At 39.7% G+C, this 25,866-nt stretch overlaps 2 protein-coding genes across 3 annotated transcripts; one reads left to right on the top strand and one right to left on the bottom strand.

Moving 5' to 3' along the window:
* Window positions 1-124: 124 nt before the first annotated feature.
* Window positions 125-5,063, top strand: LOC145894716 (uncharacterized). Its single transcript, XM_082983361.1, has 3 exons — window positions 125-1,630; window positions 2,301-2,460; window positions 3,352-5,063. The coding sequence occupies exons 1-3, from the start codon at window positions 228-230 to the stop codon at window positions 4,837-4,839; spliced, it is 3,051 nt and encodes a 1,016-aa protein (XP_082839487.1). The 5' UTR covers window positions 125-227; the 3' UTR covers window positions 4,840-5,063.
* Window positions 5,064-7,793: 2,730 nt separating this feature from the next.
* On the bottom strand, window positions 7,794-25,343 carry LOC145895390 (ubiquitin carboxyl-terminal hydrolase 32-like). 2 transcript variants are annotated; one of them, XM_082984194.1, is made up of 32 exons: window positions 25,206-25,343; window positions 24,802-24,929; window positions 24,215-24,320; window positions 23,790-23,911; window positions 23,282-23,444; window positions 22,611-22,742; window positions 22,228-22,335; window positions 21,723-21,910; window positions 21,121-21,278; window positions 20,743-20,833; window positions 20,312-20,429; window positions 19,753-19,883; window positions 18,772-18,875; window positions 18,256-18,361; window positions 17,829-17,937; window positions 17,178-17,323; window positions 16,916-16,997; window positions 16,525-16,611; window positions 16,058-16,210; window positions 15,905-15,996; window positions 15,415-15,588; window positions 14,626-14,800; window positions 13,974-14,125; window positions 13,043-13,452; window positions 12,694-12,793; window positions 12,097-12,287; window positions 11,620-11,830; window positions 11,054-11,245; window positions 10,593-10,713; window positions 9,955-10,238; window positions 9,763-9,861; window positions 7,794-9,447 (listed from the first exon to the last, which is right to left on the bottom strand). In XM_082984194.1, exons 1-32 carry the CDS (start codon window positions 25,261-25,263, stop codon window positions 9,277-9,279), a joined length of 4,662 nt encoding a protein of 1,553 aa, XP_082840320.1. In that variant the 5' UTR covers window positions 25,264-25,343; the 3' UTR covers window positions 7,794-9,276. The 2 variants fall into 2 exon arrangements, with proteins under 2 accessions (XP_082840320.1, XP_082840321.1); XM_082984195.1 differs by having other exon boundaries at window positions 17,178-17,320.
* Window positions 25,344-25,866: the final 523 nt, after the last annotated feature.

The raw sequence follows: 25,866 nt of genomic DNA, 5'->3' as shown, positions 1-25,866 counted from the left end.
ACAATGTAGGCGACATGATCGATTTATAGGTAGGAGTTTTCACAAGAATATGATAAACGTTGTACTATAGTATGTAAACTATTACCTTGTCTATGTCATTTATGCTCATAGGGCTGCACGACACAAAGTAGGTAAATTTAGTTGATAGTTTTCTTGTCAAACAGAGTGTAGGCCTACTTGTAGTGCGGTACAACTTTCCCTTGAGCTTGGGCGATATCTACTGAATCATGGACAATGCAAACAAGTTAACAGGCATTCATGTCAACGTGGCAGTCAGACAGTTTTTCTTTTCGTTTTTCAAGGCAAAATTAATTTTATCAGTCCTTTGCTTCTTTATTATCTATATGTCATTTTCTGTTAGAGTTTTCTACAAGCCTAACACACGAACAGTCACACTCTACAAACAAAGTAAGGACTCCTGCAGACTGCAGTTTCACAGCTCAATTTCGTCGAAACCGCTGTTTGAGCTCAACAGAAGTCGCTTCATTCTTCCAGTTCTGTATAACGGACCTACAAACCAAATGATCGGCCTTCGGGACACTGTGTACTTGGCCATTCTCCTGAATCGGACCCTGATCTTGCCGAGGTTTTTCAAACATTTTACCGACTCATCGGGTCATAGTCATATTCCTTTGAATCTGCGAATCAATGTCGAGCGATTGTCCACCTTCGTATCCGTGGCACCCTACTCCGCATTGGAGAAGCTGTGCGGGAATCACTTCGGCGTCGCGTTTCTCGGCCAGGCAACTGTGAGGAAACAATTTGAAATCCATCCGGAAAATCTGAAACAGTTGAACTTTACTCTGTCGCCTGGAAGTGATAAACAGCAATACAACATTGTGATCAACCCCAAAGACACGAAATCCAAGGACCCCGACTTGCGTCGTTACTATGAGTCCGATGCCACGTGCGCCTTGCTGTACTACGCTTACCGAAGTGTTAACGTCAGAGAAAATAGTCGATTCTTGCTGGAAGACAAAAGAGCGGCAAGCGACGACAAAACAGTTTCGGCAAATATGCCAAAACAGTTCCTTTATGCAATGGTGTTTAACCACGTACAAAATCCACGATTCGTTGAAAATATTTGCCAGGAGTTTGCCCGAGATGTTTTAGCCACCACAGGTTACGTTGCTGTGCACTGGAGGTTTGACCCGAATGACTGGTTGCATCACTGTAGAAATAGTAACTACGACGGCTTGTGCAAGCAAATTAACAGCGTAAAAAGCGAACACATTTTAAAAGCTGTCCTTGAGCAGATAAGGAAGGTATCAAACCCGCTTATTTCGCCAGTACTCTATTTTGCCACGCCCCTTTATCAGGAAGAGCTGATCAAAGACATGAAAATGGCCGCCCAAAAGTTGCACCGGAATGGAACACACCTCAAAGTTGTAACTGGTATCGAGTTAAAAAGGCATTTACACCAACACCAAAACTGCGAAGAGGTCAATAGAAATTTAGAGGATGTGTTGGCATCGGTGGAGAAGCAGATTTGCGTCACAGCCGCTTCGTTTTTATACTCCAAATATTCCTCTTGGTCAGCCGAAGTCCAGAACCACCGGGTCGGAAAGAAGTTTGCCAAATACGACAGCGACATTCTGAAGGCGTCAGCAAAGTTGGTATCGGACCCAAGGTGAGGTCAACGTACCCAGTAACTCTCTAGCATGTATTATGAAGCTTTATGTCAGAAGATTTATTTAAAAAATCGATTTGCATCATCAGTTTCTTATTCCAATTGTGACAATGCTTATATGGAATACTTAAAGCGAAAACGAAATAGAACTGCTAACATAAAATTGGAGGCTTGTTGCTTCATAAAACATAACAATTACAGTAATTTGTTGTGGCAGAAACAAAGACAATGCCCAACCGAGGGCCAGATTTTTGTACAGTTAATGGGCAACTTTATGGCATTTTGGATTTGAAGTAATACAAGGGAAAAGTTTGTTACAGCCACTTCAAAAAATACAAAAAAATGTTACATATAAAGTCATACACAGCAGTGACTGTTTGCTTCTTTTTAAAGAAGTGTACAGCTTTAAACGTGACAAGAATAGATAAATTTTAAATCTCGTTTCGCAGATGATTTTATTAATGGGGTTCGTGACTACAAAGAGATTGGGAACCACAGACTATAAATGCAATGCGTCCTCCATATAGAAAACTACATACACTATTCGCGTTGCGGTTAAAAGTTTTGATCGGACTCCACGACAGTTACTTTAATATTTCATCTTCAAATGGAATAAATATACATCAAGGAAAGTAAGTCTTTCCTTTAAACGTCTTTCCTAATTTAACAGCAAATTCTTCACCTTGAACCACAAAACGTCGCTAGTGCATCAACCGCACTTCGATTATCTCGCAACAAATTGGCATTGGTCAAGTGCCCGACCCATGTATCAAGTAGAAAACCTGATCGGGATTCGTGGCTGGGATATCCAGGGTTCAAATCCCGGTGTGGTTAAAAAGAAGAAAAACAAAACCCCTTTTTCGAACCACAAGTCACGTGCAAGACCCATACATCTGTGCAAGCTGTAAACGGTGCGAAATGATGAGTTAATATTGCGTCAATCATTTTTTTACAGGGAAGTTGAGTTCAAACGCAGTGGGCCATATGCAGAAGATATGTAGTTTTAATGTTTTACAAAATTTGTAACAAATAGCGTGATATTGCCAATAAAAGCGCATTTTGTATCCTTACTGTGCATTGGGAACCAAATAGCTTAAAGCACTGCATTTATCGCGTGTCGTGCGCCCCGGGGCATACAAAGTTGTTCGCGAAGGCACACGTTGCCCTATTCCAACCGACCGCAACACTGTACCTAGAATACGAAGCCTGGAAAGTTGTATAGACGATAAACTCATGTAGTTTTTCTCCGTTGACGGCTATACAGCCAACAGTGTCAAAGTTTTCTATTTGGTTTCGCTTTTGCATCGAAAAATGACTGCAGAAAGTGAAATGCGTGGAAGTGCTGCAACTGAGCTTTGTTTTTGTCAATTTGTACTGCTCAATTTACCTCTGTATATCAGTTCGTAAGAATTTGTGAAACGCCTCTATCAATGAGGTCCAATTGTATTGCTAAATTTCTATGGGAATAGTTAGATATGCGCTGTAATTTTACCTTTATTAAGCCCGCAGTTTTTGCCTCGGGCTACTAACGCGTGGTTTGATTTTAGAAATCAAAAACAGGTTTAGAGCGGCGGTTTGGTGAATGGCGAGTGCATGTTATGTGGCAAATGTTTGTACTGTTATGAACCAATGTTAAAATAATTGTGTAGCTTATACTTTTAGTTGCATACATTCAGTTGTTCCACCTTTTTGTATAACAACTCTTGTTCGTTGTATCACAGGAAAGCAGTGCCTTGACACGTTCTGTGAATGATGTGACAGCTAAAGTTATGGGTGGCACGGTGGACGGTGGAAATATGGCACTAAGACAGTTTTGCCGGAATTTCTTTGCACCAAAACGTATAGGATTTGTACTATGCTTTTTTCTTCTTTATGTGACAATTAACGTTCGTCTAAATTACCATAACGGCAATTACACCAAAGTAAAAAATAAGTTCGCGATTTTGGCCAGGAGGCCCAGCAGCGACTGTGGACTCAGTTTTCAAAGTAAAATGTCGCGAAAGCCAATATTCAAGCTCGACCCGCATCGATTCATTCTTCCGTTCTTCATCAATGGACCAACCAACCAAATGATCGGGCTCAGGGACACTGTGTATCTTGCTATCCTGCTCAACCGGACAGTAATATTACCGCGCTTTTTCAAACACTCCACTGACAGCACGGGAGCGGGCGAATCTGTGGACATTCGCATGCGCGTGGACGTTGAGGAACTGACCTCTCTCGTGTCGGTTGTTCCCTACACCGAGGTGGAACAGACATGCAGCCGGCGCTTCGATGTCACGTTCATTGCTAGGCACCACAATTGCCGTGACGTTACTGTAGATGACGAAAAGTTGGATGAGTTAAATTTGACGTTGGGACGTAAAGACAACGGAAATTACAACCTTGTTTATTGCATCGACCAAGTCATGAATGACCCAACACCGCAAGACTTTGCCGCGTACTATGCATCCGATGCCAGATGTGTTATGGCGTACTGGCCGTACCGATTCGTGGTGGTCCGTGAAGGCCAAAATACGATGGCTCAGGCAACTCAGGCCCTCACCATGGTTCGTAAAGGCAATCTGGAAACTGTCAGAAACCAACCTCACCTACTCTACTCGCTGATATACGCCAAAATACACCGGCCAAAGTTCGTTGCTGAAATCGCTGCGAATTTTGCCAGCCGGGTGATGGGCACAGTTAAATATCTGGCTGTACATTGGCGCTTTGACCCCGACGACTGGCTGCATAAGTGTGACATCGTCGTGGAGGATCGAACCGGTGTTTGCAAGCAGATTTACAGCATCACCGGCACGGATGTCATTAACGCCGCAGTGAAGCAAGCTGAAGAACGACTAGACGGCGAAACCAAACTCGTGGTTTACTTCGCGACGCCTTTGAACCAAAAAGACTTCTTGCTTGAGGTACAAAAGGCAGTGAGGAAATTACGCAGACAAGGGAAACGGCTGAGGCTGCTGACAAGCGCTGACGTTCTGGACCATTTGCGCGAATACGCCGGTTGCCCGGACCTCGCTGGATTGGAGGAAGACGTCCTGTCGTTGGTTGAAATGCAGCTTTGCGTCATGGCAACCTCGTTCATGCACTCTCCGTATTCGTCCTGGTCGTTAGAGGTCGCACATCAGCGGGGCAAACAGGACACTGAAATTTTGAGTGCAGCGTGGAAGATGCATGACGTCACCAAGCAAAAGGAAACAGTCAAAAGCTGACATATTTATTTGCGCTTGCAAACGATCTTGGTATACCATTCATAACTGTGGCTGTTTAGTAAATCTCTGTGTCACGTTTTAAAACGCTTTGCAACATATAGGTTTATATACATCGCTTGCAAGAGTTTTGGTGCGTTTTATATGTATTACGTGCTTGCTTTGCGATTTACCAGAATAACTGGACCTGCCGCAAACAACATTTGCAGATTCGAGCATTTTGTGTGGTGACTCAGATAAACGAAATACTTCACTTGTCTGACTAAAATTCAAATTTTGGCATAAAATGTTTCTACTTGGGTATTGCAGAGAGATGAGGCGAAAACAAGTGAGCATTTAATCTTGTAAGGAATAGCAGAAATTGACAAGTCATAGAAACGAGGTTTATGGTAAATTCATATTGGTTAAAGTATCAGGAATATTTTGGCAATGAAAAAGCAACAAACGTGCAATAGACAAACAGGAGACTAGAATCGAAAATACTCATTCTGGCACTTACTACAAACTTTCTGTTTACACATTCCACTGAATTCCAGGACAAAGCAAACGCCGTACCTGTAAGACAACCCTCGTAAATTTTAGTTCGGGGATTTCATTACTTCTGTGGTAACCCTCAAAATGTCTTCATCAAATTTGGCCTGCTTCTTTCCGACTCTTTGACTTGAGACTTCGGCCGACCATGACGAGTGAGTTGAAAACATGAACGAATCAGCTGTGACGCAAATCTGCTTTTCCACCGACGCCAAAATGTCTTCTGTGTGGTCACTGAGCTCACTGCAGTTTTTGTATTTTCGTAAATATTCCAACAGCTCCAGGCCGGTGAAAATCTTTAAGCGCGTCCTCTGACGACGATTCAAATTCCTGACAGCAATCTTAACTTTCCTAATCAGTTCTTTGTTGTCGAGCGGGGTGGCGAAGTACAATACAGGGGACACAACGACTTTCGGAAGTCTTCTGATATGCTTCATAGCGGCTTTGACGATTTCCTCGCCATCGATGCGACCGATTTGCCTGCACATGTTGTCAATTTGGCTGCGACTGTCCCATTTGCATTTGCGCAGCCAGTCGTCGGGATCAAATCTCCAATGCACAGCCAAATACCCATTCGTGCCCACCACGTCACGCAAAAAACTATTGCAGATTTTTTCAATAAACCGGGGTTTCCCAACGCGGTTAAACACCTCAGCGTAAAGCAGTTCTTTAGAGGTATTCGGGAAGAAAAACTCTCCGTCGTTCGACTGGAACGCATCCTTAGCCTGCTGGAGGTATTTGGGCTCTTCCCTAACTCCCACACTTCGATACGCGTAGTAGAGCAGAGCACACTTGGCGTTCGACTGGTAATAACGCTTCAGGTCAGTTTGCCTTCGTGCAACTGCTGCATCTTTCGGATTCCTCACCACGTTGTAGTTCTGCCCGTTTGATCCAGGCGACACAGTAAAATTTAAGTTCTCTAAAGCTTCGGCCTGAATTCCGTAATGCTGTTTTGTTTGCGCCTGACCAAGAAAAACAGTCCCAAAGTGATTGTCGCAAATATCTTGCGAATAAGAATAAGGTACAACAGACATGAACTTTGACAATCGGGCGAGATCTACACGCAGGCGGGGATCAATTTTTTTAAAGCCGGTTTGGTCAGTAAGGTGCTTGTAGAACTCTGGTAGAATCAGCGTTCGATTCAGCAGTATAGCGAGGTATGCCGCGTCGCGAAGTCCAATCATTTGGTTTGTGGGTCCATTATACAAAGTTGGAAGGATGAACTTTGAAGGGTCTGTCTTGATCGTCGGATTGTCGCCGATGGGGCTTGAAACATTTAGTTTGCATTTCTTGTTCGGCGTTGAAGAGTTACGAGGTTCATGTTTTTGAAAGTACGCAATCACCCTGGTGTGGCCTCGGCGACTGGACCCGGTTCTGTACTGGAGCCGCAGAAAGATAGTGAAGTAGACGGCAAGCACAACCAGGACAGACCCGTAAACCTTACGCGAACACATTTGTTCGAGGTGGTATACCAAGGTCACCTTCAATGTTTCCCTACCTGTGCATGAAGGGCGCTTTTATGAGAGAAAGAAAAGTGTATTAGAAATATAATTGTAGTGGGTTTACATACGTTGCAAGGCCACCCCACACCTCTACGCGATAATAAACAAAAAACTATTGACTGGCTTTGACAAATTATGCTAATTTTCATGCAGGGTCGATGAGTACATATATAGGTTTGTGTGACATGCTTTCGATAAATATTCTTTCCTCTCCTGGGTAAAACTACAACACGCTGACCAACGCATTAGCTAAAGAAAAACTTTCCTAAAAAAAAACCTTTTGCACATAAACATATGGTTGTACCTCTTTGTAAAACAGTAACACAAAAAAGCTATTGGCAAAACTATTTTTAAACACCAGCATAAGGGTATTTTTTATGATACTATGGCTCTCTACGTATTGCTTTTGTTTAACATGGCCCATAATAAAAAAAATTAGAGCCATGTACCAAACTACCTGGTCATTTGGGTATGACACTTAATATAACCTGTTTGCCCATACACTGCAGGCCCGACAACGTAACTAAAACAGTGTACACTCATGCAATGTCAACCGCCCGAAGCTATGCAATTACCCGAAACGTCCACGGTTGTTGACCAATACCTAGAGCGACCGGACATTTCATTGCAATTAACAACAGTGCAACATAACCTGCTCATCAACCTTCGTTGATATTTAAAAGTAGAAATATGCGCTGGCAATTCGAGTATTTGATTTCATGCAAGATTAAAATCGGTATCCAATTGCGGATCCACCTCAATAAAATGATGCCCACTTTTCTATGTTTTGATAGGAAGTTAATTTAATATCCAGTCGAAGTTGAAACATAAGTGACGTCTTCGCGGAAACCTTTTTATATTTTACTTCTCGGCAAGTTCTGCAGTGGAAACCCAACTCCAAACAAACAGACAAGCATTTTTAGGAATCTGTAATTTTCGCAATTACTGCACACGAATAAAATATCTATACAGCCGTCACAGCCTTTAAAAACGAAACAGGGAGAACCCCGTAATATGTGGACGCGATGACGTCACTTCGTGGATGACGTGCATAGCCGAGAACGGACGAACATATAACGGAATAGAAGTGACGAAATGCGCTGGAGCCCGTATAATAGAAATCGTACGAGGGCGAAAAAAATGAACGGCGAAACTGATCCGGATTAAGGGAAAGTGTTACTGTCTGAAGACGCGGTTCAATATTTTTCGCATTTTCGGTGTTTAAAACCGATCTTTGGGGGGTAAAATGACGTAACTTACGGAAGTGACGGAAGGGGCCTTCTACGGGAGTTCGTACGCTCATCCGATTCATAGCAATATTAAAACTGGTAGGTCTTTTCACAGAAGAGAAATTGTCATGATATGAACACGGAAAAAGGATAGAAAGAAACACACTTTGGTAGCACCTCCCTACTCGCGTGCTTAACGTTAAAAAAACCTCGGGGACGCAAAAAAGCAGTCATTTTCATTTCGCTAATAACCTGCCTCTTTGTCGCCACCAAGCTGTAATTGGTAAAAATGGCTTAAATAAAACATGCGGAATGTGATAACAACATTTGGAGCAATAGTTAGCTGTTTGAGGGGTAATTCATTTTCATTACGGTTAGCGTTGTGAAGATTAAGTGTTTGTCGTTTCTGTATGTTGAAAAAGATCAGGACGAACCTTTAATCACAAACATGCAAGTTGTGACTTCAGATTTTTGACGGAATTACGACAAAGACCATGCAGAAAAATTATCTGTAGCGTGACCGTGAGCGAATCCACATCCATTCAACTAACTTCGTATATTCGCCTCGGGCGAAACACAGCATGTCTAACGTTTCATGCTAACACGGAAACAATGGCGACTGGTTCAACGAACACTGAAAACACGAAATGGACGGCCGCGCTTCAGTGACCGCACGTGACCCGGAACCGGCATCGAGAACAAATCACTTGTGACGTCACCAAAGCCGCACAGTAACAAAAAAAGTAAAAACACGCACACTTCGATGTCAGATTTCACTTCTTGTAAAAGATCAACCGATTTGCTGCATAAAACTTGTCAAGGAAAACCCATATTTCGTGCATAGACAGGATAATATATATATGTATGTATACAAGTATGTGTTGTGCTTGCACAAGTCTCTGTGCACGAGAAAGTGGTCGATTCTACCTTAAATTAACTGCCACGTGCTCGACTCCATGGGAACGCCGCACAAGTCGCCGGATAAATAACAACGGGGCACGAACACAAATTACGCGATTTGATTGAGTTTTGAGTAAAAGCGAACCGGGCTACGCCGACGAACACTTGAGGGCGGTAAAGTGCAATAGGCGAATCACTGCCGCTATGGTTGGAGTAAAAACATGGAATCGAACGAAACGCTGCTTTCCTTCAAAATATGCTAAAACGACGCCTCCGCTCTACTGTATGACGCAGTATTTTTTGTAGTCTGAATTAAAATCATCGTCCATGGACTCGGTGTTGATGGGGGATTTCCCATCTGTGGAAGGCATGAAGTCGTCGAAGTTGATGCCTTGGCGTTGGTAGAAAAGGGTGTAGGCCGTCTCCACGCTCATTCCGTCCGAAGGCACCTATGGGAATTGATTTCAGTTTTTATGTTTTCCTATTCTTTGTGCGCGTTCAATGCAAAATCAATAGACCCGATTTTGCTTGCAGATAATCAGACGATATTTGATTTTTCTTAAATTTTAAGGCAGTGGTCGCGGATTGAAAAACTTTCCTCCAGCCGTTGTTCGGAGTGCGTAACAATTTACGGTGGGTCGTTGTTTAAAAATGTGAAGAGGTTGCAATGCCTTGTTGTAATTTAGCACAGTGCCGAATCCCGGTAGAGTACCACTGGCTGATTTCAGAATTTGAGACTGAGAATAAACTACACAATCTCTCACCTCTTTGCAGCTGCTGTCGTTGTAGCAATACCACTTTCCGTTGGCCTTGTTCTTTCCATAAGCGATATAGTGGCCGCCACCCAGGATTCCTGAGTGGCACTAAACAAAAACACATATTATAGATTACAAAACCGTTGCAAAAACAACAAAAAAATGGTAATTAATAAGTACATAACCATAAAACGCACTTACTGATATTGCGTACAAGTCATAGAGCGGTGGGGCATCTTCCCTGAATGAAGGCTGCCTCATCCGAGCCGTTCCTGCGCTCCGAGTTCGGGGTCTTTTTACGGGATTTGGCGAGGAATCGGGATTGTCTTTTTCCGCGAAACTTATGTGTTTAGTCTCGGAGTGCGGTTTGGAAGGAACCGACTTGGTCGAAGTTTCCGTTTCGAAAATTTTTGGTTCATTCTTTTCCTTTGTGATCTCTGACTTTCCTTCTGTCTTTGCTGTTTTGTCGCAAATACTTTCGAGGTCTGTTTATGTTACAGAGTTAAGTTTTGCATTGTTGGTGTCCTGGCAAGACTTATTTGACAAATAACCTAAAATCTCGAGGCGATGTTAAGGGAAATATCTAAATTTAATCCAGCCTTTGGCGTGGCCCGAAATCCCCATAACTAAATGTGCAACGTGCCTATTGAACAGGCCAGAAAATCGACCATACATACACTGGAGCCACATATTTTCTTAAAAGGCACTGTAGCATTCACATGCATACTTTAGTGGATATTTATCACGAAACAGCAGGTGCAAGTTCGGGATAACGAACCACCGAAATTCCACACACTTGGTAATTAAGGTTGGGCACAGAAGTATGTGGAATATCTCACCTGGTTTATCGTTGATAGACATGAAGTGGGAAGGATCGAAATCGGTTTGCGGGAAATCGACGACTTTGTGGGATTTGATCCATCGGCCGTTCACCAACTGGAACCTTTTCAGGTGGATAATCTGCAGTGATATTGGTAGAATTATTCTGTGTATTGAAGCAGTGTTTTTTTTTGTAGCAACAAAACCTTCATTATTTGTGTTACTGAAACTGTGTATTGTAGAGAATATACAGAGGAACCAACATTTGCATCGTAAGCTTATACCGCTGAAACTTGAATTGGGGAATGTTTACAATGTTTTTCCGTACTACGATGCAGTTCTCTGCTTTAATTATTTAAGAAAACAACCTAATATTTCGAACAACTTGCTTAATTGTGTCACTACTGCCTTCAGACAGTTAACAACTTTAAATTAAATCAACGACACCCTGATCAAACCGTCAAAAAAACTTGTAACTTACCAGCACGGGAGGCAATCGCCATATATCAAGCTTTTTCTTGGCCAACTGGGGTTTCTTGCATTTGCTGCACTGATACAACTCGTCTTTGCCAAGTTCCTCTTCGGATGTGAAGGCACGCAAACAGAAATCAAGGTCAATTCTTTGCTGTTGTCCCTTGTGCCCCTCCTCAACGCTCGCATCATCTGTCACTTCCTGTGTTTTTTAAAAGTGTTTGGTGTTTACAGCAAAAATCACCACCTGGTTGGTATTGTTTGCCAAAAATTGCCACGATTGGTCACAAGAACTATATTTTTGACCAGTTAATTTTGGTCAGACCAATTAAACAGCCATATCGTATACGCTGGTAACAAACACACCTTCGATCAGTCAAACCATCAAATACCACACATTTGACTAGTTAATTTTGGTCTGACCAATAAAACAACCATATCTTACGCTGGTAAAAAACACATATTCGACCAGTTCAACCATCAAATTCCACAAATTAGACCAGATATATTTTGTTAAACCAATCAAACACCGTATCTACGGTCGGTTAACCAACAAAACAACCAACCATTACTTACGCGTTCCACAGTGGGCTGGTATCTGAGATGCAAAGCAGTCGGGTCCCAGTCTATTGCCAAGTAGCCGGATGATTGCTGCCAAACCTCGTCGTCACACGGAATCAGGCAACCATTACAGAAAGAGAACCACGGGCACTTGTTCCCACAGGCCAGACCACAATTCTCCACGCACCGCAGTAGGAATGGGTATTGAGATCCCAGACTGTCGTCACTGTTATAAAATGACAATTGCCACGTTGAGAAAGCTCTTTGTAATTGATATAAAACACACATTACTATTTATATCTTTATCAGGCGAAGCAAATCATAATTTTTTCACAGGCGTCTACACTTACAAAACCTTCATGTTTATTCATTTCCCTTTGGTGTCAATATTCATGACATATTAGCCCATAAGTCACTCAAACTCACAATACAGTTTTCTAGGAATGGTTGCGGTCGACAGTTGCCTGAGTGACCATTAGCGCAAAAACTTACCAGTCCTGGGCGTGGTTGGCTGCGGTTGGTTCATTGGGTGGTAACGGACTCACGAATCGGGCAACCAGTTGCCACACAGTGCTGTACAGTGACCTTCTTGATTGGCCCGGCATGCAAGGCACGACGATTGGCAAGCCGAACAAACTGGGTCTGTGTTTTTGCGAAGAAAGGAAGTAGACGTCCATGTGCAACTGGAAATTAAGGGGTGCAATGGTGTTAGTGCTATATTGGCCACATTGCTTTAAAGTTGAAAATACAACTGCCCAAAACGAGAACCTACAAAACATACGCGGATATGGTCACGTTTGCGTGGGCAATATCTAGTTACACACCCAACAAAAACCATTCACCAGCATGTTTGTATACCTGGAGCTGTTATAATAGTGAAACGTACTATTAAGTTTAGACACTTAAACACATACACAGATATGGTCTTGTTTTTAGAGGCAGTTTAATAACTGCAGCCAACATGAGGTAAAATATAATTGGAAACGTGTTTATTCGTAAACTAGTCACACGACAAATAAAACATTCTTTAAACGACCAGGATGAAGCGGATCAAACAATATATGGACACTTGTATTAGGAAAAACTCACTATTTTTCTGTGGAACGCAACGACGTATCCCGGATAATTAACTAGTTCCTTGGGTGGGTTGACTATTGTTGTAGCTGTGACGTCATGGTCCCCACTCCCACTGATAAAACAATATGTTTGGTTACACACCATAAACATGTACTCTGCAAGAAAGTTTTGCGACAGATTTTTCGTTTGTTGATGACGACATCGCTTGAAAAAAACTTAAATTAAATGGTGTTATAACGTAAATAGGCAAAATGTTATTTCTTGCTAATATTTCAGCAATGCACAGAAGAAAGAATGTAGATGATACAAAGGCAATCTAAAATCAAAATTCAACAGCCGGCCATTACGTCACAACCTTTACCTGTCTCGCGATGAATTTTTCGCTTTTCCGTTGAACAACTTGGCCACAACATTCCCGTTTGTGTTGCTATTTTCAACAACCAGCGCGTCATCACCGTTCACGCTCTGTTCGTCCTTGGTCTCACTGTTTTTCGGCAACTTGTGCGCGCGCACAGCCGAATGGTTCGTAACGCTTTGTTTCCGCGTTTCGTGTACCGACGAGCCGACGTGAGTTTTGTATTCGCTAGGTGGCGAGTTCGAGCCGGGTCTGTTTGAAGGAGGGGAGGGATGGGTTTTGCCTGCGGTGCCATTCGGCATCTTGAGTTCTGTTTTCTTGGGTAGTAAGGTTGCCTTTTTCGGCGGCGGAATCTCGTAAGCGTAAAGACTCGCCAAGGCGGAGGTGCGGATCTTGGAGTTATCGGAGAGAAAACTCTGCAAAGAGGGTGATGTTTGTGTCCAAAAAATGCAACATTCAGAACCAAGGCCTAAAACAGTCGGATTTCTCTCAAATATTTTGCGTTAAATGTTTCATACATGAAGACTATTTCCTCCAAATAATTGACTACAGTGACTGATATTGTAGATAAAATTATATAGTCAATAAATTATATAGCAACAATCTGTTTAAAATTATATAGTCAATAAATTATATAGCAACAATCTGTTTAAAATTATATAGTCAATAAATTATATAGCAACAATCTGTTTAAAATTATATAGGTTCAAACTTTGGAAGAAGCCACTTGCTATTTCATTCAAAACGTCCAGAAAGTACTTGACATCCACACTCACACACACACACACTTTATTATATGTGTAGAAAATTCGTCATGAAAATAGTTTTGTGGTGACGACGAAGGTACAGTGCTAATATCTGAGATTTTTGCGTATTTTAGACCCTTAAAAAATAGCGATGTTTGTTCTAACAATGGTAGAATCGGGCAACACTCTACCTTAATGGTTGCACCCAGTATCTCCGCCAGCAGAATTGCTTCAATAGAAAGCTTGCATTTGTTTGCGAGCACTCTGCGCACTTCCAATATCGTTTCGTCCATTCCAAGTCTTAAACCGAATCGGGTTGGCGTCTGGCCGTCCAAGCGAACGACTATGAAAAAAATAACAAACATTTTACTGATGATCAAATGCTCGTTTATGCAGCCTGGGCATTGCATGTTATAATCATGTGCCACATGCAACACATATGTAGAAAACGATATCTCGTGGAAAAAATTATTTAGAAAAACACAAATACGTTTCAACAGGAGAACAATTTTAAAATTGCTTGGTTTGAGGTTCGGTATACAGTAACCTGACGATACTTTATACGATAAAGCAGGCAAATTTTACACATATATATTTGTGAAAACGTATACCTATAGTTGGCAAACGGTCAACAGTGTTTGCATGAAAAAAATGAGCTTTAGTTGGCTCAAAGATTAACATTTATTTTGGCTTGTTAATATTCCACAGCACTGGGATTGATGTAATATTTGTTTTTTGCACTATTCTAAATAGGTCTAAGTATATTTTGAGTGGTGGTAAAGTGTCCTTCGCGCCTCTCGCAGATGCAATTTCAGTCAATTTGAAATTGACTTGCCAACTTACCGATGACATCGAGGTACATCGAGTTGTCCATCGGCAGGGGTAGAGAAAGGAATGTGAAGGGGTCGAATCTCACACTGACAGAGTTGCATTCCAAACAACGAACCTTGGAACGAATCTGACCGTGAAAGAGATCCACAATGATCGACTGATTTCTCGACAAATGGTTTTCCCACGCCTGTAGTAAATAACTTAATTAAGGGACGTGTCGTTTTGCTGGCATTGCAGACGAAAATATACAACATGTTATATCCAGTGTTTTGTCAGCCGGTTCTATCACAAAAGTCATGTTTTTCAGCAGGTTCTAAGGTGCAAAAATCCATTGATAGTAATCAGTGATGCTAACCGGTTCGCTGATCCCATAAAATTTCGTGAGAAGGTTGTATAGAACCGGTGCAAACCGACTGAATCCCACCAATGGTTATGTCGTTTAACCGTTTTTGGGGAATAAATTTCCCTTGTCTCGGTTTTGGACCAGCTGACCGATGACACTATGACGTCATAATCGAGGCGTCAGCTACAAACGACCACTACTATGTGCACCATGCGAGTACTGAACTGGTCCTTAAACTGTGAATTATCTCACATGATATTTGACAACAAACGTGAAACGGAAGCAGAAAGTAGCTGGTGTCGCCAGTGCTTATACATAACATGAGTTTTTTTTGAGCCTATAGATCAGCAGTTCCCGGCTTCAGTAAAATCTTTAAACCAAACTTGCATCCTCATCAAACCAAAACACCCAAAATATTACAATTCCCTCAGCAACGAGCACAACTATACAGTACTGACCTCCTGGGCGACTTCTTCATCGGGTCTGTCATCACTGTCTTTCAGTTCCACGTACTTCTTGTCATGCACCCTGTTCAAATCCTCGTGCAGTCCGTCCAGCAAGAACGCGAGAAGTTCCTGAGAATCGTGTTGCGCGAAACCGTTGAAACGCGGCGCGTATTTGCTGATTGTCCACTGTGAAAATGTACGTGTTATAACTATATAGTGGTGGAACTGCTGCTGTTAGCAAGACAAATGTAGCAAAGTTTATTGTGATCACGTCAGTGTTCACTCGGCAATGACTTCTGACTCAATAACTTTTTATGTAATTTAGGGAGTTAATGTCAATGTATTACGCAATCTCATATTTGTTGTTCATTTATAAACTTAAAATATTTAGCGTGTATGAAGACAGTTGTAACTTCAAAACCGTGCTCTATTTATAGTTTACAAAATGCTGATTGTGTTCACTGACACAATTATCTCAACACACTAGACTTTGAAAATTTACCCGCAGTTTCAGAGGAGCCACCGTTTTGTTGGTTCCGCTCCACAGTTCTTGTGATAAGTCCGAGTATCGTTTTGCGATGTGACCCTTCATACCTGGCACCACAGATGCAATCAGACGGTTTGTAATTACGATTAGGTGTAATGCACAATGTACCTATGGGGTTGGTCCTGTTCAGTTCAAATAAGTGCTTTTCTTCCAAGAAGTATTGGGTGAGGGGTTGGGTGTTGCTTAAACACTGGATACCGGAGTTCATGAAACAAGTGTTGCCCAGATTGCTTAGACCCGAAGTACCGCGTAACACCGAGACTGTATGCAGATAAAAAACAATACTGCTTTTGACTGTTTAAAGAAAGTTTGAATGGATAAATTAACAGCCAAAATCAAATCAAATACCCAGCGTATTTTCACAACAAATCTTTTTTAATTACTGTAAATCTCGCTTCAATATAATGTAACGCATTTTGCAATGACGACTGTATAGTGCATGCTTCACTTATCTTGTGAAACAAATGAAGTGTAACAGCATGTGTGGAGTATGTTAGATTTCTGGAAACTTGTTTACGCTCAAATAGATACCACTGAAAAAGTGGAAACTTTGCAACAATTAACAGAAGACTGACCTTTAGTTTCCTGACCTTTGACCTTCTGTTTGTGGTTCCTTGCGATTTGCGAAAGTTCTTCCGGCCAACTCATGTCCATGTTGCGCACTGAAAGAACACGGTCACGTGATATTGGTTAGTCACTACAAGGTTGTCTTTCTTACGTCATAATTACGAAACGAATTTAAAATCTTATTTTTTCAAGCGTAAATTACGCATTTTATAGGGTTTGTCCGGTATAGTTTTGGTATCACTATCAATTTGCTACATTCAAGTTAGGTTAACTTTGACAATTGTTTCATGTGATTTTAAAGTTAATTCGGAAAGCTATCTGCGATTCTATTAAAGATCAAAAAGTTTACGTCTTGGCTATACTATAGTAGGTGTAGCCATACAACGGAAAACCTCCCACCTTCAAGAAGTATGTGGGCGTTGTTTCCAATATTTAATGATTCCAGCTTCACAGTTTCGTCTTCAAGCAGGTTGGCGTTGTTCTATTTTAAAAAGTAACGCGTTTAACATGTGGTTTATTCTCGACTATCATGAAAACATCCAGGAAAATTGCAAAAGGTATTTTCTAAAATGAATTCTGACATATTTTCGATATTCCGAGGCCTCCGTAACAGGCATTAAACCCGTTGGAAGTTGTTTAAAGTTTTGCCAATCCAACATACCTCGTCTAACAAATGCCACAACCTCATGTTGTCAAGCGGAATTCGAAGACGGTGCGAAAGGAAGAGACTCACTTGCCCCACCGTGTGGCGACGACTGAACGTTGCTCGATGCATGATATGACGTTTTGGCGTATTGGAACTTCCTGCTTTCGAAACACATACATTTATCGACACTTAAAATCAGTTATAGTAGCATGATGCACAGGCACAGAAATGGATTAAAAAGAACATCTTGCGGACTTTTTTAAACTTTAATTAAAGTTTATTTTAGTGTAAAGAGTTCAATACACTATACTGTGGCCGTTCTATTTCCAATCGTGCCCAAGTTTTTTTAAATTAATTTCGCCTGAGAGAGAGCATTGTTCAAAATAAACAGACGATATACAAATGAACACCAACGAACGTACGATTGCAGCAAGACTGACGCCGTGAGCAACATATTTAATACCCTGTCATTTCTGTGTAACGTGTTTTTATATGACACGTTTATGAGAGGGTGTATTCACTTACTATTGGATTTGCCAAAGAATCAGCTAACTTCATTTCACAGAACGTTAATAATTTTGTAAAACCTTTCGTTCACAGAAAATATTCTGATAGCACAATAATCTACGAGTCATATCCGTTACGTCATAACAACTTGCCACCCACCCATGACGTAATTGATGGACTGACGCAAAACACCCATTGGGGTAGCAACGGCGTTTCCGAGCGTTGAGGTAGTCAGCGGGTTTTGCTGGTTCTGAGGCATCGACTGGATCTACACAAAGCACATGGTTTGTCGCATAATCGAGATCATACTGAATTTTTCGAGTTTAGTAATTGGCCGAATGGAAACAGTGAAATGAGGTCATAACTGGACACAAACTCATCCAAAACGTTTGAGTATTTTAGTTGCAATTAAGAAGAGATATATCACTAAAAAGTTATACAGAAAAAGGCGAATATTTATATGCACGCCCTAAAACACCCAGGGTTAAGATTTTGCAGACCTGGTTTTCGTACCAAATACTAGTCAAGCCCCGGATTCTACACAATCAATATATACGTATATGGGCATGGAGAAAAGAGGTCTTACCTGGTGTCTCAGTAATACAACGTGAAGACGGAATATCTCCAGCCACGGTTTCTCGTCAGGGTTGGGGGCTGGTACAATACGGGGTAGACTTGGGGATCCCCCATACCTGTAGGGAAAATAATGGGACTTTCTCGATGAAAACACCTTGTTCAAATCTACAGATTAATTAAAAATGGGGGCATTAACTCTCTAATTTAGATTGCCTAAATGTGAGACTACCTGCAAACGTATGGTTGTAGTAATTAATATTATAAGAGAGATGACAGTGCAACTGTATTGACCTATCAGGACTCATCAGTGCAGCTTGGTGGTCTGCAATTCACTTGCTATTATGTGCTCTAATGCTTTTCCGTTTTTGGTATTTAGGATACATTCTATTCACCAGCATTGAGTTACCAGACTACTAGGAGAGATGTGTATTTAATGACATGCTTTACATAAATATTTGCAGACACAGCACCACTACTTGATGGCTTTAACAGAGGCTGGGCTCTGATATCTGATATGTTTGCTTACCAATGATGTAATCCTTTCCATACAGGTTCAGGGAGTATCTCATAATCCACACCTCTTTGTAGGTTGTTTTTCACCCTGCCACCTTCATCTGTTAATGTTCCAACCTGCCCAGAAGCAATACCAGTGACAACCATCTATGACATGCGTGGGGAAATTTTCAACTCATAAGCCAGAGATTCTCATGCATTTGACCGATGAGCTAATGTTCCATAATAAGTATAAAGTGGACAAAGAGAGTTTACAACACAATCATGGACTAACGTATTTACAATAAGTAACATTAAAAAGTTTTAAATGAAAAGCCATGAAACATTAACATAAAACTGCTGAACGGGCTGCATTATGCGACAGTAATTTATACCAACATTTGGCGGTCCAGATTAAAAGACCTATCAGTCAGATTTGGCCCACGGACCATAACTTGCCTATGTGTAACCAATTAAAATATTGTACACACTTCTCAATTTTTTTAAAACATTATGAACCCTGTTCCAGTGTGTTGTATTTTTAATTGAAACAAAAAACAACACAACTGTTGTTTAAAACAAACGGTGACTATTGTACTATACACATGACCATGGCAATCAATCAATATACTTATCAATATAACTTGTATGCAACTCAGGGTTTCATTTAAACTCAGTTGATAATGTCTCATTGCAATACCACACATAGCTAGCACCAAACAAACACTTGGTTTCAGTTTCAGTTTACAGCATATGGACATATTTATGCAAATGTTGTAAAATTGGTTGGCGTCATATGAAGGTAACCAATCACTGTGTGAAACATATGCTTGCTTCAATAAATTGAAACTATGGTTACGTTGTATATGGTCTGATTGGTCTCTTATCTTATTTCCCTTAAATTTGCCCATGCTAGGTCGCTGATTACATAAACTATTGTTGCATTGTTAAATTCTAGTGAAATCACTAGTTTTTAAGACAGACTTTCGTAAAACAGAGTGTCCTATGTGCTAACCTTTAAATGTTCTTCAGCTAATATATCGGAGTTGTTAATCGGTCCAGGTGACTGTGGTGATGAATTGGTTGAAGAAGCTGCAAGTTTCGATAAACGATGTGCTTTTCCTGGGAATCTGGGATTGCCTTTGCCTGTTAAACAATAACACTAGCTGCAGTCTACACAAATTTTTAGAAATAATATATTGCTAGAATTTAAAAACTAAAGCATTCCTTTGGTTAGATTTGAATAAATCACACCATAGGAGTTCATTGTATGTTTTATGGTATATACATATTTGGCTGGAATTTTTTTCCATTGTAATTTTCTATGAGGACAAACAACAAGAATATGTACAATAAATAACAAATGGTACAGGTCAAATCAATCCAGACCTATCTGTATGCTTGCAAAAACTGATTTTATGGAAAATACGATTCAGAAAACTTGCTTTAATATTTATTGACAAAACTTTTACTATCACAGCAATTTGTCCTCACACAACTGTAATTTACAACGGGCTAATTTAGTGCGTCAGTAACAATTATACTAGCATGCAAAGCAGAAACCAACATCATACCAGTAGTAATGATGTCTGAACTGGTCGTGCTCTGTATGGAAGAGATTGTGTCACTTGATGAAGACTCACTAATTCCATTGTAGGATTCCACCTCATTGCCAGCATGGCTCGATGATGCCTGCCAAGCACATATGAAAATTTGTGTAATGGGCACAGAAAATCCATGTACCAAATGACTAGAGGTCTTGAGTTAGAAATGTAAACTGGCTTAACCAGCAGTATGTTTTTTTATGCCCTAGTGCACAAGAAAAGTTATGTGCAACCGACACAACACACAAACTCGCTGCTACAAACATATTAATAGTGAGCTAATGGACAATTATGACAATAAAATGACTTCATTGAATATACAAGTTCTGCCTTAGATATGACTATATTAATTTATCTTTTTGTGACAACGGCAAATATGTAAATACATGTATATAACTTACATCGTAATGTGTGTATCTCTTCCACTGGTTCCACCACTTTCCTGATATCAGATACCATGTTTCTCCTGGCTTGTAGCCCGTACGACTTGACCTTTGTCCGAATATGTAATCAGTCAGTTATAATACAGAACATGACATGCATAAATGCACTTTGACACTTTTTAAATAGTAAACTTATGGCTGCCTTGGTTGTTACATGCCATAGTCTATTTCCATTTTTAAAACAAGTATTGGTATTTGATATATGCATTACATAACATCTAACAAACACTATTGGTGCATCATGTATCCTGGACTTATATATTCACAGGTACTCATGTATTGCATATAAAAATGCACACACACACATTTACGTCACATCTTCATGGACTAACAAACCTCCTTATCCATCCATTTACAATGGCACCCTCTTCATGAGGATTGGAAGGCTGCAATCCAAGGATTATGTGACAAATCTCAATTACCACTTTGAGTAGGTGTTCAGGTAGCACATCATCTAGACTCCAAAGCTGGTATTCCTCCAAAGTAACACCACCCTGGAAGATATGATCAGTTTATCATCAAAGACTAGTATTGACATAGAGTATGGCCTTTGTGGTAAATGAATTGGAAAGTATTTAAACTCCCTCTAATTAGAGAAAGGAGCTTAAATAATTTGAATAAGAGCTTAGTTCTTTGTTGGGATTTAATCGCAAATTTTTGATTCATCTTGAACCCTTTTTACCAGCCAGCTTGACCACAAGTCACAAATTGACCCAGTTTGATTTTGTTGGTTTAACTGCAATAAAAACGCGTTGAGCAAATGTTTGTTAACAAGAGCTTTGTCACATACCATATTAAAATTAAAAGAGGATTTCTGAAATGCAATCAATGTTCCTTAAACCTTGACTGAAATTGAATACAATCCTGTTGAGCTCATACACAGAGCATTGATCTACGACGCTCGATACAGCTCCATATATTATTCAATAGCATTTCACCTTGGAGGTTGAATGAGAGCTGATCCTTTTCACTACATCTGAACTCTTTTCCATGACAGAGTTTAGCTGTGAGAAGCTGGTTTGAATCACATGCAAATCCCTCACTTGGAGGAGCCCTTCAGCCATCGCGCTGAGCTCAGTCTCATTCAGTATGTTGTCATGGTCCAGATCAAAAATTTTGAAGCAAACTGATCGACAAAAAGTTTTTTTAAAACAATGGCAGAAGAGATGTTTAAAGCTAAATTCAGTTGGTTTAGTGCATGCTTTTCACAGACATGTTACATAATAACCAATATGTACAATGTACATATATTATTGACTAATTTTTACTGGATATTCTATTTGTTTCAAGATTTAGATTAAACAAAGTAATAAACACATATTTGTGCACAAAAACACCAAAAGACTACAACAAAACTGTTCATTGCTTAATGCAAAATATAAATTATTCATATTTTTACTGGAGATTTTACATATATAAGTGAATATCAAGGATAGGTCTCACATTTTTGCCTCTCGGCAATCGGGCCTCTACAACAAGCAGAGACTCCACAGGATATTTCTTTGAAGTCAATATGGCCATCTTTATTTTCATCAAAAGCATTGAATAGACCTGTTACACAATAAAGCTAGGGTTTATAAAGACAATTTAGTTTTTGTGAAAATCAAAGAATACTAAGGTGTCAAATAAATGGCCACAACAAAAAACATTTACACAGTATCATCAAATTAAAATTTGTTGAAAAGCATTTTAATCTAACACACTGTATGGTACTGGTTTCTTGCAAATAGTATTACACAGGTTAGTTTTCATAGTTATAATTAGGCTATACACTAACAACAAAACCATGGTTTTCTGTGAATAATGTCTACATAGGCAAAGAATACCTTCAACAAGGCACTCAGGAAGCGGTGGACAAACGTATGATTTAAAAGTGAGTAGATCAAATCTTCCAGTTTTTGATTGGGATTTTAGTTGCCAGTAGCGTTTTTCAAGTTCTGTGATGTCAGATTCTTCCACTGTGCAAATGTCCAGTTAAATTTTAACAACTAATTAACTTTATGCTTTAGTCTAGTGCTGACAAACAGTGCAGGACCACGTTGCTTATAATGTGAAGCACGACTGATTGTCACATGATATGTCGCCAGTGCGTTGAACATAGTCATAATAAATAAATTGTAAGTAGAATTACAGTAATGGAAGTATTTTCTTTGGCTTTCACATTTACATGCATTGTATTATCCAACATGAGGTACCATTACTGTAAAGCTTGAACCAAAACATCAGCTATTAGTTAAGTAGAGTCTACCTATAGTTAAAAATAAATACTGGCATCAATTCTAAGCACAAACAGATCTTATAATACAGTTTTTAGACCAAGGAATTTAATGTCTTGAAACATTAGCAACTCATTTTGGACAGATCGAACAAAAACGGAAACTAAGTACTTAGGGTTTCTTATTACAACACAATTTTTTTGCTATATATATTTTTTTAAATGCTATGAGTTATATACTAAAAGACTTTCCAAAAACAGAGGGTATTCATCAAAACTTACAATGCGTAACCCCTGCCAGTGTCTGATAGAAATTGGGCATCTCGGTATGGTCGGTAAGACTTGCAACCACTCCACCTGAATTTACTAGCCACCTAGTGACAGAAGTTATGGACGGATATTCCATTATCCATTCACGGAACTGGACATAGGGCACTCGGTCATTCTAAAGAAACACATTGAGCATCACATAAGTTATGGCTTCGTATTTGGGACAATTTTTATCATAAATACTTTAAACAAGAACTTTTGAATCTACTTTCTTTTCTTTCTGGCCATAACTAGAACAAATTTCAATTTGAAAATTGCAAAATCAAAACTTTTATGATTTTTTCTTAAATTCTTGTGGTAAAATGCAATGCATATGTCTGGATTTATATGCAATGAAGCACAAAAAAGCCAATTACTAATTACAACCATAGATTGGTACTTTGATTTCCAAAACATGGCATCTGTATACCATGAGGTTAGTGATGCTAGTATCATTTTAGACAGTATATATATATAATACCTGTTTAAAAAGGTTAAAGGCTTCATAGGGTAAAGCTGTTTTTTCACATGCAGAAACCATCGCAGACATGCTTTGGCTGGTGACATATGTTGCACTATCATCACAGTATACAGCAAAGACCACTGTAAAGCAAAAATATGAATAATGAACCACAAAAAGATTGACATACAACAATGGCAGTCATTTGCATATGAAGGAGATTTGGTATCAAGTGTTTGGATCACATTTAAACAACAACAGTGAACGATGACTCAGCCTTCATACCACCTTCACATCAACACTTTGCCAACAACAATTGAGATGGAATTAAGATGGAATAAAGATTTATATCATAATACTTGCTCAGGGCCACAAACAGCACTAATAATTACTGATGACATAACCATAGAGAAATTTATGTAGCAGATACTAGTTTCTGTCCATACATTTAAGTCTTTCCTCGGACCTCCCTCTAGTTAACAGTACAAGTGTAACAAGCAGGTCACGGAAAGTCATCCCTCTGCTGCTTGTTGACATAACAGCAAATATTCTCTGCGAAGAAAACATTGTATCCTTACCGCATGAAAAAACACTTCACTTAAACAAACTGTTAAGTTGGTGACATTGTAATGTGGGCAGTACACATGCAACTTTAATTGACCTACGTTTCACCTGTTATTCAGCTAGGCATCCTCAGTGCAATGGTGCAGCACACAACCAAGCATTAAGAAACACACCAACACAAAAAAGGGGACTGCTGACACCACTTATAAAATCATGTGATATAATAAAAAAAACAAGCACTGGAAAATATAGCTGGTGAAACGTCATTTAAACGTCAAAAAAAAAGTTCTGTTTCATTCTGCCAGAAGGACAGATTATTAAAATATAATATGCCTGGCAGCAACATAATATTAGTATGTGTCTTTTTAAGCATATCCACAAGACCAGTCTTCAAAGAAAAAACATTTTGAGTGTTCCTAAATATAATTATATGTTTGTTACAAATCATATTTCTTGCAGTTAAACTTACTTGTGCAAGTTTGGTTGGCACATTTTCACCAAGTACATCACGGACAAAAACGAGCTCTCGCATGATACCCGCAAATCCGCATGCACGTTTGTATGCATCCTGTATTCTCTGTAGCTCAGCATCAGTGACTATACATGCAAACATCAAATCCATAAATAAACATAAATATATCATTATCTATGTAATATTTAACATTTTTAAGGGAAGCAAAGATCTTTAAAACCCCAAATACATGAAATTACAAGCAACTTATGAAGGTAAAGAAACAGAAAAGTAAAAAACATACAGGAGTCGAGTAATTACTTAAATCATTGAAGTTAAATGTTCCAGGCCTAAGTGACATTTACTTTTGTACTTTTTCACAAAGCAGTATGACATTGTGGTTTGTTATAGGATATTTTTACCTCTTTTGGCTGCTTCATCGTAAGACAAAATTGAGGCTCTTGACTCCCTTGCCCCCATTTCTTTAATTACAGTATCATTAATGACACAAGTACAATTTTATTATGTGTAGAGTTAACATTTTATTTTTCTAAAAATCTGAAACAATGTACATTGTAGAATAAACTGTAACACTTACTATGTATGATTAATTTAATAAAATTATTACTTCCCTGAGGTTCCAAGGCCCAGGGCCAGTACAAAAAATAAACAAATCAACTCAAATGCGACGCTCTGTCGCGCGCAGCTACATGCGACACGCAGCACAAAACGACTGAGAAAGTTGTAAATTAATAAAAACATAGTACAGGTGGGAATTATGCTTTTATATAAAACATCGCAATTACTCAGTTAGTGTCATGTTGGATAAATTTAAGCATATGCTAGTGACATCAGTGTCGGGTAATATTTTCCTGATAAAGTATAGCAAACTGCATTGATAGACAAAACAAACAGTCGGTGAGTTTAAGTGCTAACTCGTGTTTGCACTGTACATAAGCAAACAGTTTTCATGGCGGTGGAAGTCAAGAAAATCATTATGATTCAATGCAGAGTAATTGAAGATCAGTTTTTCAATGGCAGCTGGATTTAAATGTGATAATACAGTGGTTTATCATTGACAAA

The sequence above is a fragment of the Ascidia mentula genome, chromosome 3 (assembly GCF_947561715.1).
Source record: "Ascidia mentula chromosome 3, kaAscMent1.1, whole genome shotgun sequence".
NCBI lineage: Eukaryota > Metazoa > Chordata > Ascidiacea > Phlebobranchia > Ascidiidae > Ascidia > Ascidia mentula.
This window is presented reverse-complemented; position numbering and strand designations above follow the sequence as displayed.

Excerpts from the sequence above, each read along its gene's own strand:
- LOC145895390 (XM_082984194.1), bottom strand. The coding sequence starts at position 25,263 with ATGGGGGCAAGGGAGTCAAGAGCCTCAATTTTGTCTTACGATGAAGCA. Across the intron at positions 23,445-23,789 it reads CCTTTAACCTTTTTAAACAG|AATGACCGAGTGCCCTATGT; the intron begins GTATTATATATA and ends GTGTTTCTTTAG. Across the intron at positions 19,884-20,311 it reads TTCAGACATCATTACTACTG|GCAAAGGCAATCCCAGATTC; the intron begins GTATGATGTTGG and ends ATTGTTTAACAG.
- LOC145894716 (XM_082983361.1), top strand. The coding sequence starts at position 228 with ATGGACAATGCAAACAAGTTAACAGGCATTCATGTCAACGTGGCAGTC. Across the intron at positions 1,631-2,300 it reads AAGTTGGTATCGGACCCAAG|CAAATTCTTCACCTTGAACC; the intron begins GTGAGGTCAACG and ends CTAATTTAACAG. Across the intron at positions 2,461-3,351 it reads AGGGTTCAAATCCCGGTGTG|GAAAGCAGTGCCTTGACACG; the intron begins GTTAAAAAGAAG and ends GTTGTATCACAG.